The 13765-nt window shown below is 35.2% G+C and overlaps 2 protein-coding genes across 2 annotated transcripts; both read right to left on the bottom strand.

Moving 5' to 3' along the window:
• Positions 1-250: 250 nt before the first annotated feature.
• LOC113050584 (prohibitin-2) lies at positions 251-4514 on the bottom strand. The gene is made up of 10 exons (XM_026213713.1): positions 4409-4514; positions 3173-3302; positions 2457-2541; positions 2240-2319; positions 1905-2089; positions 1641-1770; positions 1455-1558; positions 1185-1262; positions 841-917; positions 251-719 (listed from the first exon to the last, which is right to left on the bottom strand). The coding sequence occupies exons 1-10, from the start codon at positions 4427-4429 to the stop codon at positions 698-700; spliced, it is 912 nt and encodes a 303-aa protein (XP_026069498.1). The 5' UTR covers positions 4430-4514; the 3' UTR covers positions 251-697.
• Positions 4515-4937: 423 nt separating this feature from the next.
• Positions 4938-11066, bottom strand: LOC113050585 (retinal rod rhodopsin-sensitive cGMP 3',5'-cyclic phosphodiesterase subunit delta-like). The gene is made up of 5 exons (XM_026213714.1): positions 10815-11066; positions 6574-6662; positions 6249-6374; positions 5494-5599; positions 4938-5416 (listed from the first exon to the last, which is right to left on the bottom strand). The coding sequence occupies exons 1-5, from the start codon at positions 10862-10864 to the stop codon at positions 5335-5337; spliced, it is 453 nt and encodes a 150-aa protein (XP_026069499.1). The 5' UTR covers positions 10865-11066; the 3' UTR covers positions 4938-5334.
• Between the last annotated feature and the right edge of the window lie 2699 nt (positions 11067-13765).

Here is a 13765-nt window from a genome sequence, read left to right on the forward strand (position 1 = left end):
TTTAAATGTGTACAATGTATGTATTTTATAGCTCAATCTAATTATAGATGTGTCTTAGACAAACTACTTAAAGACATATTTCAGCTGTTCTTAAGAGATCCAGCAACTGTGAAGGCAAAAAAACTAAAATGACATTCAAAGAATTGTTCACATTGTGCCAATGCAAGCAAGAACTAGACAAGAATAATATTCCAGGTTAATCCAAACAGCAACAAAGCACCTGCCAAACATGTAGCCTTTCTGAACTTCATCTGATTTGAAATAGTAAAGTTTTTATTAGCTGTCACTTTGAGGCACACATACAACTGTTTGGGTTATTTTTCAGGAATTACCTAAATCATTCTTAAGCAAATGGATGGATATATTTTTTTCCCAGCCAACATTGAGCTCATCTAATTTAGAATATAAAGACAAGTTTCCTGTTACAACAATGTTGAAAATGATCTGGTACAGTTGTACGTAGTTGCCTTCATTTATTGTGCTGAAAATGAAAACAAATCTGCAATGTCTTGATAAACAGCAAATCCTGGAGCCAAATTTTATTGACGAACCGGGACACTACACCATTAGATATTTAATGAGTCTTCCCCAGACTGACATATGAATTTGTGATTCAATCAGAAAATGCCCTCTCAATGGACACACATACAGTTACTTGTAATAGGACTTTTGAGAATTAGATTGCCTTCTGAATGGGTTACTTCTTTCCGAGGGACAAACTGCAATGCAAAAAGAAGATTGCGTCAACATCAACTATATTTTTACACAATGTAATTAAGCCAGACTTCTCTTTTTGAGAAGTCATGAAATTTTTAAGGTATAAAATGATACGGTTCTTACTTGTTAAAAGAGTCGTCCTGTAGATTCAGAACCAAACTATCTGCACTCAGGTAAACCTTGTTCTGTGAAGCCGCCACCTGGAAAACAACCTTCATCTGGTCAGGGCTTTTAGAAAGGTCATAAAAACATTCAGCTTTTTCCAAAAAGACTTGATTAAATGTTAAGCCAAAAAATAAATTTAAAAAGCCATCCAAGACCAGCTGAACCTTGGCAGAACTGCTAGTGAACATCAAATATTTACATGGCTGAAAAACACACCTTTTTCCAAAGTGTACCGTTTACATCAGGAAAACTCAATAAAAGTGACAAACAAATAAAACGGAGTGAATTATGACACCAAGTACCGTTTTGGCAATGCTCTGCGCTGCTCTGATTCTTCTGAGTTTAAGATATCCAGGGTTCTTTGTGACGGCCTCCCCTAACTGTGAATTAGATCAGACCAAACCAAAAAAACATCTCTCAGAATATTTTTCTAAAAAAGACACATGAATAATATTTCTATCATAAAATAATACTGGAATACAATACAATAATATAACATAATAATTAAAATACTCATGAATTTTAGACCTGCGAGTGGCAAAAGTAAATCATTTTAGATAAGAGGATCATACCATTTTGGCCGCCTGGGCCTCTCCTTCAGCTTGAATGATTTTATGCCTCTGTTCCTGTTTTGCTTTCTCCACATAGAAGTAAGCTCTTTGCGCCTCCTGCTGGGCTGGAAGACCATAAGCACGTTTTATTAGTTATAAAGTGCACATATGTTATTCTGCAACACACAAGAACCTAATTTTACTTACCAACTTGTTTGGCCTCCACAGCTGCTGTGTACTCCTTGCTGAAGCTCAACTCAGTGATAGCCACATCATCGAGAATGATGTTGAAGTCCTTAGCACGTTCAAAGAGCTCCCGTCGGATGAGTAGAGAGACCTGTAAGTAATCATTTTGACAATGTCATTTGGAGATTTTCTTCCTTTGAACATGGAATCCTGGAAATTAGGTTCAATTGAAGAATATGTGGAAGACTTTTAAAACGGAGTAACAGATTGTGAGAAAATACAAACCTGGGCTCTTTGCGTAATTAGTTGGGACGCATTAAATTTGGCAACCACACTCTTCAGAACTTCATTTACAATGGATGGCAGCACACGCTCATCGTAGTCCTTCCCCAGCTGTTGGTATAAGACAGGAAGGTTGGAAGCCACAGGTCGTGACAGCACACGCAATCCGATGTTCACCATCTGCAGGTCTGAGCACATTACATCTCCATGTGAGAAAAGGACAACTAAAGACTTACAGATTTAAATGAACTATAATCAATGTTAACAAATTAGGACTATGTCGAAATGGAAGTAAACAAAGCATGATCATGACAATGAAATAGAATTCAGAAAGTTACCTTTGCTTCCTGTTAAGGATGCTATTTTTCTTGGTTTGGCTCTGATGTCATATATGATTGGATACTGAAACCATGGTATCCTAGAAGAACAATGTTGGTTTCATTTTTTAGTTTAATTTTATTAAAGTTACAGCATTTCTTTTTTTATTATGGTGAGATTAAACATGCTTTCACACAGAACAAGTATAGAAGACTTCAACAAGTCATTAAAAATGACCTGAAGTGAAGACCCTCAGAGAGCACTGTGTCCATCTGCATCCCTCCAATTCTATTAAAGACAATTGCTCGCTGACCACCCTCCACTAAAGACAAGAAAATTAGTGTGAGTGATGACATTACCAGTCCTCTTTGTTTAATATTAATTTCAAAAGTGTATCGCACAGATACACCACCGTTCAAAAGTTTAACATTCAAAAATATTTTATCCAGAAATCTCTAATGCTCACCAAGGCTGCATTTACAGGATCAAAAAAAAAAAAAAAAAAAAAAAACAGGGATATTGAGAGGCATTATTACAATTTAAAATATTTTATCTTTTTATGTAATTTATTCCTGTAAAGGCAAAGCTGAATTTTAGCAGCCGGTATTATTATAATTAAATAATAATTTATTTTTATTCTAATTAAAGTTAAAAAAAAGTTGTGCAGCTAAATATATGATTAAAACCATGACTTTTTTTTTCCAGATTCTTTGATAAATTACAAAAGAACAGCATTTATTTAAAATAAATCTTTTGTAACATTGTAAATGTCTTAACCATCACTTTTAATTGATTTAATGCATCCTTGCTGAATAAAAGTATGAATTTCTTTCAAAAACTAAATCTTGATCCCAAGCTGAATAGTAGTGCCCTGAATAGTTCCTTGCACTAAACATCGGAGCTCTACTTCTAATACTTTTTTTTTTTTTTTTTTTATGTAATACTGCATTTACCTGTATATGTGGCCTCTTTGACTCCATAAGCGAGTGCCCCAGCTCCAAATAATAACTTCAGTCCGAGTCCAGCACCCTTTGAGCCAGAGGACATGCGTCCAGCGAGATCCCTCAGGTTCTGGAGCAACCTCTGCGAGATTACAAAATGAACATTTTCACTTTTAGTGGAAATTACACCTACAATATGACCATTACATCAATAGTATAATCTTTACAGTTGCCCTGTTCATGTGTTAATAATAACCACTGTCTGGGAAATGACGTTATTCGCTGACATTCTGATACAGATCATGCTAGAGCAGGTACTGTGATAAACAAATTAGGCAACATTTTATGAAAAACATTAAATTTTATTTGAGTCTACAGATGTATCACACTAATGTTAGAACTAATGTTAGACCTTACGTTACAAGAATGTGTTACAGGTGGTATTTAACATCAAAGGCCACACAAGCTTTAAGAGCAGACTGTGTTCTCAGATTTTTCTACCTCCCATAAAAACATTAGGTAGTACAATTCGACAACGAAAAATTCTACCTGTAAACTTATGATTTATTAACTTCTACACCTACCACAAACCTAAACATACCCTTACAGCAATCAAATACAGTAATTATGTGTTATAGCTTCTGTCATGAAAACAAATTCCTCGTATGTGTAAACATAACCTGGGAATAAAGCTCAGTCTGATTCGGATTATATTTGCGGTTGTAGCTAGAAGGGATACAGCTTCAGGAAACCAACAATAAATAAATTTTCCGACCTATTAGATTGTGTTTTATTAAAGTCTACACCTACCCCAACCCTAAACCTACCCTTACAGTAATGCAGATACATTAAATAGTGTTGTTCAGCGTGAGAAAAAGGACGCGATATTAATGTGTGCATGCGCAGCAAACCCAGTTTGGACACTAGGATAAAATGTCAGGACACCTGGTATGAGGACAGTACAGGTATTCAAGGGCAAAGCATGCTATTCACAAATTATTAATAATGTTTCAATTCCTACTAAAACGTCAAAATTTTGTTTAGCTCTCTGTTGAGGGGTCTGACAGCACGTTTTATCGTAAAATGTACTTAAGTCTATGAGAGCAGATCAGGGTTACAAATCATGCGTTGTGTAACATTCTTTTTATATTGCAATTTCTGTTGCCAAACTGATTATGACTGCTCATTAATAAGCATTTTTTAATTCTAATGTAACAAATAACATTTCTTAAGAATTAAGATACTCACGTTAGGCTCTTTATTCGCCATGCTTGCAGCAGCTTCCCAAGGTCGTCACGAACAACTTCCGCTGCAACCGGAAGAATCTTCTGGGTAATGTAGTACCAAAGTCCTAGGACTCTGTTATTTCCACGTTTTGGACATTACTATATTGAGAACGCCCAGTCTTTATAGTCATTATACGCTAGGTCATATCCAAGACTATATATTAAAATTAAACCGTCGAACTATAAACTATAGATTAGAACTGTAGACTATATTAAAATTAAAACAAATTTGATGGGAAAACCATTAAGAGATTTTAACTGAAGAAAGATATGTGCCCATTCAATGAGATTAATACATAGGTCGAATACGCAGTTTTTAAACCTCTGTGCTTTTTTTGATTTGTTATTGGTCCACTTATTTTATGTCATGTAAAAGCTGCAATATTTCTGTAAATGCAACGTGTGACATAAACATTGGCCAAAAATAACAAATATGAAATCAACTCATTCTGCTGAAAAATATTTAAGGGAGAAATGCAAGAGACAAAATATTAATATTAATATTTTAATCCATTATTACATCATGTATTTTAAAACAAAGCCTATCTTACAGTTTGACTAAAAAAAGACCATGAATAACCACACAGACTGGGAGAAAACATTTTAAAAACAGTTGATAAGGAAGCAGTGTACATTGCAGGATTGAATTACAGAAGAAGAAAAATATACAAACAGGTAATTTACACAACCAGGTTGTAATGAGCATCATAGCTCATATGTACAAGTCATTATCTGCCATAAAACTGGTGTGACCATTTGTTTGTTGAAACTGGTTTTTACTGAAATGTTCCCTTAAAAGCACCTCAGAAGAAATACTCAGTACGCAGAGTGTCTAATGTGATGGGTCCATCCTCTGAAGTGACAGTAAAAAAAAAAAATGTCTCCGTCTCAGACGTAGAAGAGTCGTACCCGGGATGTGCTGACATGAACGTCGTCATCATAAAACTTGGTCTCTATAACAACATTACCACTACAAGAGAAGAAATTTGATCCATGATTAATCCAGCTTTTATGGATATCTAATAGGTAGAAAGGAGAAGATCTTACGTTAAGACATTTGCAGGCATCATCTGTGACTCAGGTGCAGCTTCTATCAAAGACTGCCATGTGTTCGTAGAATTAGGAATCACAAAGCCAAACTCAAAAAACCACTCTGAAAAAAAATACATGTGTAAGCATTTTGTGATTTAAATAATCCTTACACACTTTATCTATGCCAAGCTAATAAGATGAAAACATATTCACCAACAAGCTTTCAAATGTCTTTTTACAAGTTATATAGTTAATCGTGTCTCAAAGAGCATTGTTTGTGCACACACATTTAATATTAGGCATAGTATATATGTATAAATGTTCAAATGTTTCACAAGTTACCTGTACCTGTGGATGTAATGAACTGATGCTATTCAATTATGATCACGTTTATATTTGACAAATTTTTAGCTTAGTTAAAATTTTTATTTTTTTAAAACCTCTGTAGCTAATATGAGAATGTATGGTTAGTATTCAGTGTTGATGTCTTTGTCCAAATTTACTTAAGTAATAAATGTGGTGTACTAATCATTTTTACAAATACATTCTTACGACATTCAGTTCTAATAGGATTTCAAATGGATAAATGGATTTAAAATTGATAATGTCCTTGTATGGAGCTCCTTGCTCGAGAAAACATCTCTGTTTTAAATCATTTTAAAGATATTTCACAACCAAACATTTTATAAAAGGGAGCTCTAATTTTGCTTCCATCATCATTGCTATTTCTTATCACAAAAGTGAAATGTGCATGAAATAATTAGAACAACCTTCTAGGCACTGGCCTTTAAAGAAAACTTTCTGCTCCAGTCGGAATTTTTCCAGTTTTTCTATGGAAGAGAAATTCAGCTCTCTGGAGACAGCTTTACATTTCAAGATCTTCTTTGGAACCCGGGCTGGTAAACCAAAACAGATCTGTTAGTTACCAGGCATGGCACATTCTGTACTAAATTCAAAACTCAAGACTGATCTTGACCTCTCACTGACATCACTAAAAGAAGCAGTGAGGTAGTGGACATAAGAGAAGACTAGGCGTAGCTTAATCGAGTCAATAGTTTAAATCTTTAATGCAAGGTAATGCTGAGAACCACAAACCTTCATGTTCTACCCCAGGAAGGGAGAGATCTTCATTTCCCTGCCAGAGAACCTTCCCTGTCTCTGCATCTCTAAGATTCATCCAGTTTCTGAAGACAAGTTAAGGCATGCTGAACAGACTGACAATGAAAATAGCTTCTGAAATCAGGGCCAACTTTCCAGGAAATGACATTTGACAAGACGATAAGCTCAAACAATGTCGACAGAAGATAATACTTTTCCAAATCAATAATTGGAGTTTTGTGTTAGGCTCATTGAGCCTCAGGTAACAGTTCACATAAACATCATCAATTACCTCAAGTCATTTCAAACCTAAATAACTTTTTCACTAAAAGAGATTTTCAGCAGCCATCAAACTCCAAAAAGAACAAACAAGCATTATAAAAGCAGTCCATAAGACATTTGCACTGTATTCCAATATCTTCTGAAGACATATAATAGATTTGTGTGAGGAACACACTTTAAGTTTAAATTCACTAAATATCTTGCTCGTTCTTTTTATGTTCCACGGAACATAAAGGTAGTATTTTTCAAAACACGTGATGGGTGAACTATTCCTCGAAATGATGTTTAAATTTGAGAGTTTATAATTATTACACTGAGCAGCAATTTGTTATAAATCACAAATGCAAACATAACCAGCAAAGCTAACGGAAACAGACCACTTTTGAAGTCTAAAAACAGCCTGATCTGTCTGCTAAAGAATGGTTTGTGACAGTGTCCTGTACTCTGTCAATGACATCTGACCTCTTCATCTTCAGACCACCTGTATGAGCCTTTCAGGCTGCTAAAGCACACTTACACAAGACTGCAAGTGTCCTTACAGGTGCACAGCACAGGCCCTAGTTACCAACCTACGAGACCTCAGTCAGGGCTACATAAGTGTGCTACATGTATCACTAATCCTAATCTACCTCTCAGGCATTAATAGTGACACATAAATGCTCCTTAACAGATGCAAATCCCTAAATAGTTACTGTAGGAATAAAAGGGCTCATCATAAAAGTCCTTCATCAAAAAAGTAAATATCACGGACACTGTAGCCATAATAAGATGATTTATTTTATATAAATTATATAAATTATATAAATGTATTATTTTAATTGTATATTATTATTTATTATTTAGTTCTTCTCTCATTGAAACTCAGTTTTATATGGAACTATTCTGAAGCATTAAAATACTTTAAATGAATCCCAAGACACAAATAACCAGAAGCATGACCCAGGATCATTCTCAGTCAATATATATACATAATTTTTCCCCCCTTTTACAAAATGACCAAACTGAACCGAATTAAATTATTCAATGTTAACTTTGCTGAACAGATCCCTTATCTTCATGCACAATGTATACACTACAAAAACAACTACATTTTAGATGTTTCCCACTCATATTAATCTGCTTAAACATCAATTAAGCAAATTCCAGACTTATTTCCAATCAATTTTATATGCTTCATGATATCCTGTGATACTAGATACTATTTAGGGTGATCCTAAAAATGAGTAACTACTCCCTTAAAGTTTCAGGCTCCGTATCTGATGAACCAGGCGACTGCATTTGAGATTATCGGTGACAGATGTCTGTGGGATCTCACCTGCTGGGCACACAGAGAGAGTCGCAGGGGAGAGCCCCTTTAACTCACAAACACTGTCGAGGTAATTAGTCCCTTTGGCGCCAATGTTTTCACGGAAGCCACATTCAGTTTTAAAAGTCATCCATTGTTGCATACTGTTGCCATTTCAAGTCTGTTGTTACTGGTGCAAAAGAACTACAGTAACTGTGTAGTTTAATACTACTACTAATAATAATAATAATAAAAAAATCTAACGCATCACATTTTGCCTTATTTAAAAGGCTGGAGGTAAAGCCTATGTTAGTTTTAACGATTTACCAAAAAATACACACACAGTACTGTATTCCTGGAAGAGGAACAGAAAACTAGCTTTGAAAGACATGGCAAGCACACAAAATTCACACACCTTCAAAATCTTTTATGCTTCTAGCAAACATAGTTTGGCACACAATACAATATCTGTCTTTTTCGTCATTTAAGTGTTTTTTGTTTTGTTTTTTGTTTTAGTCACTCAAGGGTATGGTGCTGTGCACACAGTAGTAACCTCTGGGGCACACTGGGATTAAAAAATAAAAATAAATACACAGGCCAAATAAGATAAAGCCTGCAGATAAAATTGCACTGACCAGCCTTTGAAAATCCATTTGTGCTGCGTAACTACATTGTACCAGATTCATGCTGCTATAAAGAGCTGTGCTATACTAAGATGACACAAATTTAGTGAAAAAAAACCTGAGGCTCTGAAATTATGTTCAGGGCCAATGCAATAACAGACATTATGCATAAAAGCCTGTTTCTAAATAGTAAGTGATATCTATGGCATATCAGCCCATGCTTCTGTTTACTCTGAACAACTACAGTACAAAGTTTCAATATTCTACCTAAAACAAAACCTCAATGTTTTATCCATACACTCTGACTACCATAGACCACCATTCATTTTGAAAGATGTATCTTCTGCTCAACAAGGCTGCATTTATTTAAACAAAAATATAGTAAAAACAGTAATGTTGTGAAATATTATTATAAATACATTTATTTCTGTGATGGCAAAGCTGAATTTTGAGCAGCCATTACTCCAGTCTTCAGTATCACAGGATCCTTCAGAGATCTTTCTAATATACTGCTTAATAAATAAATATATTTTTTTGTAGAAAGCAAAATACATTTCTTTGGGATTCTTTGATAAACTTTGAGTTCAAAATATTTCTTTTTTAACATTTATACTGTCAGTTTTGAGAAATGTAATACTTTGCTTTGTAATTTGTATCTTTGCTGAATAAAATGATTAACTTATTTAATAATAATAAAATTATAATAATAATAATAATAATAACAACAATAACTTCATGACCCCAAACATTTTGAACAATAGTGTAAACCTTAAATATTTCCTTACAGATTTTCAACACCATCATTCACAAACCTTTCATTACAAGACAAACATTTACATACAGTAAGTTTTAATCATTTTCCACAGCTTTGCCTTTAAAGAAGTTGGATGTGAGGAGCATAAGGCAGCAAATCCCTGTCCTTTTTAAATCAAGGATTTAAGAATTAACAGCCTGTAAGACAAACCCTTGCTTTCCCAGAGAAGGTCACACAGGGTAGACCCATGTCTACCTGAAGAAATATTTGTAAAACAATGTACATCAGGACTTACAAGGCAATCCAAATGTTCCAGACTTGACCATTTTCCACCCCATCAAAGGGTTCTGGTGCTAGTGTGATTATTCTTGTCAGATTTACAGAGCCTATTATAGAAACACTAGCCAATGTTACATAATCGTGATGGCAGGCACAAACTGTGTGAGGAGATTTCACCTGTCTAATGTACCTGAACCCAAGAATCAGATGCCTGATAGTCCCATAGTATCCTGAAGCCCATGTGAACATTAGCCAAACTTTCATCTGAAGGAAAGAACAACATCCCACAGTTAGTTACTGATGCTGATATGCTCAGATAAATGTAAAACTTAGTGGGAATTTTACATGAAAGTGTCTAGAATCTAATAAGCACCACCAAACTGCTTTGAAATGACTTCCGTCAATATACTTAACTGCACTAGTCAATTACAATTCATATGCCAGTAACTCATTAATCCATGTATGCACATTAAAACATGCATATGTATACAATTTATAGAATAACACAGACTTAATCTGGATTAGAGAAATTACACCATCTATTTGTTCACACACTTACGTTACATAGCAAATAAACTTTTCATATATACAGCAAAAACTTAAGAAAACCAGTTTAAAAACTCAACTGGATGTTTAAAAGTGTTAATACATCAAAAATGAGTTTACTGACAGTCTGCCACCACAGACACAAAAATACCCTGTAGTTTGTTTGTTGAAATACAAAGCATTTGGATTTATAGATGGATATTGTTGAAACTGAAATCAAGTTTTGATCATAATAACCTAAAAAGCATAACATAATATGAAACTAGTTCACCTCCCACTTTGTCCTGCTAACTGTAACCAGCATCTCATACAGCATCAATTCATACTAAAGTCCTGGTTTCATAACCGTTTAATTAATTACTTTATCAATCAATCAATCCAGATCTACACCTGAATAAAGATGCAAAGTTCTGTGAGTTTGAGGTTTGTAGTTAGCAGGCTAATCTGTCCCATCATCAGTTAAGGATACAGTTTAAACCCTTTCAGAATCTCCTTCGCTCTGTCTTCATCCGAAGACATCTTTTCCCTCGATCTTCAGCTTCAGCAGATGAATACAGACGAATTAATACGTTCCGTCGAGGAATAACTAATATGTATTGGACAAAACAGCTTGTAAACTACACAAAATCCACCTCGAAAGGCTTTTAGTTAGCGTGAGAACCAGCTTTAATCTGACCGGGTACACTTGATCCGCTCACAACCTACTGTAAATAGATTTTTGTGGGAGACTGACAGCTGGTTCGACCAATCATTTTACGAGTTTCCGAAGGCCTGGATTAAATGCACTAATGAGAGCGGAGATGCAAGAGCCAGGGCGGGGTTTGGTTGCGTAGGGACGCGTCACCGATGGCAACCCCTCAAACGTCCTTCGAATGCAGCAGAACGGAAGCGCGTATGTGACAAAAAGTTATCTGTACTATAATGTGCTATGGAATAAATAATGCACTTTAGGTGGAATTTACAGGTGACAACATATAAAAACTGTTCAGATGAATAACGCTTATTTTATGGATAGTGGACTATGTGAGGCCAGTGTATTGTTCTCTTTATGTCAAACATTTTGAATTTAATTTGAATTAGCGATAACAAACATGCGGCTATTTCCGACAAAAATATTCTGGAGCACATAGACTAATAATCCCTTAAATGAATTATACATTTCTGTATGCGCTCCATTTTATACTTTAGCATATATTTTAAAACAAAATATATATTCTCTACAATTTATAAGACAGGCTCATCTTAATATGAAATGCGTGCTTGTAATGTTGTGCAAAGCAGGGCAGAGATATAGGCCTATACTGTATATCATCATCATCATTGTTGTTGTTGTTGTAAAACATATGCCATATATCAACAGAGCCAAGCTGTGTTAATGGCAGAATTTGCAAATGAGTTTCTCTTCACAACACATGTAGTCTATAAAAGCAGTTAGCAGTTTACTATATAATGAAAGCTCTGTTCAAATTATATGTCTAAAAGAAGCACTGTGGCTAAACAAAAAACAGCACAGGAAACAATGATGGCTATATCTGTGCAATTTATGAACAAGTCTCAAAATGCCCTCCCTGTGTCTGAAGAGAGTGGTCATGTAAAACCACAGAGATCTGTACACGTCTCTGCTGTACTCAGCACTACATTACAAGCACTTTATATTATATTATATTGTTTTATTTTATATTATATATTATATTATATTATGAAGAGAGGACCTGTAATGCCTAAGTGTGACCAGGGGATGGTGCGGTAACATAAGTAATGTTCAGTGCAATAGTTTGCGGTATCCTTCATCAAACAGCTCGGCTATTTCAGATATATCACAGTCAAGAGTGAAAGGATGAGAAACTGGGAGAAGAAAGAGTTTATATTAACAGTAAGTTTTATGTTTCTGCAGTGGTCTGCAAAATCCCATGCTATCTATTACATAAATTGCTGCCTCTGCTTCTCCCAACAATGTGAAATATACTTGTGCATGGTTGTAATTTCTTTCCCCCTTACAAATACTAAATTTGACATTGCATCTTTCAGTCAGACTGCATGACCACAAATAACCCTGTACACTGCATTTGATCTTAGACTTGCAAACTGGTACAAATATTACATAAACACTATGAAGTGGATTCAAAGGTAAAACAAACAAACTACAACAACTAAATTTAATGAAAAATCTTGTTAAATGAATCAGGAAAATTCCTCAAATTAGACATTTTGCCAGAAAGTTTATTAGTTTTCAAGCAGCTGAACTTTACATGAAGCCAAATGTACTCTACTGAAATTGTGTCAAGTGTCAAATGTTGTTCTGGTCAGTGTCAGTTGAATCGAGAATGGATGTCATATGAACGACAGAAGCAGAGATCCTCTACGCCACAAACTCATCACTTCAAATTACTCTTCCAGAGAGAAGACAAACTTAGACTTGAGCTGTTCAATTAATAATTACACCTTTCACCTCCTCTTTAATGCATGATTAGGCCTCACAAAAATGGAGACATACCTGAGATATACCTCATAGCAACATTTTTTAACAGTCCTCCAACTGAAAAGGCCCTGGAGGAGCACATCATCCTCTATACACTTAATATGAAACAAGCAGGGCATGTTTTGCTACATATTTACAATGACTACTACTGATCTATTTTTAAGTAAAACATTTAAGAACCTTTAAGACTTACATTCAGTAAATGTCGTTGTGGCAAGTGGGGCGGGGGCCGAGAGGCGTGGGAACGAGGAGTGAGGCCAGGTGTAGTGATTGGAGATGAGCTGCACCTGCGCCCCACCGCCAGTATCGAGTCCCACGTAGGAGATGGAAGGATATAAAACTGGAGCGACTATAGTGAAGGACGAGAGAGGACCAGGCCTGGGACATATTTTATGTTTTGGCTTTTATTTGTGCGTGTCAGTCGCCGTGAGGGGCTGACGCGCTGTTTTGTTTATTTTTGATTATTAAAATGTTTTGATTGTCCGCCGGTTCCCGCCTCCTTCTTACCGATCTATATGGAGTTTTGAATATTATTACAGTCGTAATCTTCTGTTTTCAGTAAATACGTTTCATTTTAAAGTTTCATGTTATTCCAGTTCTTTGAACTGAGAGTTGTTTTTGTGGTTGTTATCATGACAGTTCAGAGCACTGAGGACATGACATAAAAGACAGTGCTGAATCCAGCCTCACACATGTAATGCTGTTTTATGATGTCAGAGCTGCAGCTGTTCAGATTTTTTTTTTTTTTTTTTGAAAAACAACGTAAAGGTAGACAAAAGACAAAATTCACATTTCCAGTTTCAAGGAAACTGTGAAATTTTGCACCCTGTTATTCAGTGTGGCAATCTCTTTAACATAATAGCACGTCAAAAAATGTATGTTGGGATATTTTTAAAACTTGCAAGATTTAAAAGAATCTATCCTTCTGCAACTACCTAGCA

Source organism: Carassius auratus, chromosome 31, assembly GCF_003368295.1.
Source record: "Carassius auratus strain Wakin chromosome 31, ASM336829v1, whole genome shotgun sequence".
In the NCBI taxonomy this organism is placed as follows: Eukaryota; Metazoa; Chordata; class Actinopteri; order Cypriniformes; family Cyprinidae; genus Carassius; species Carassius auratus.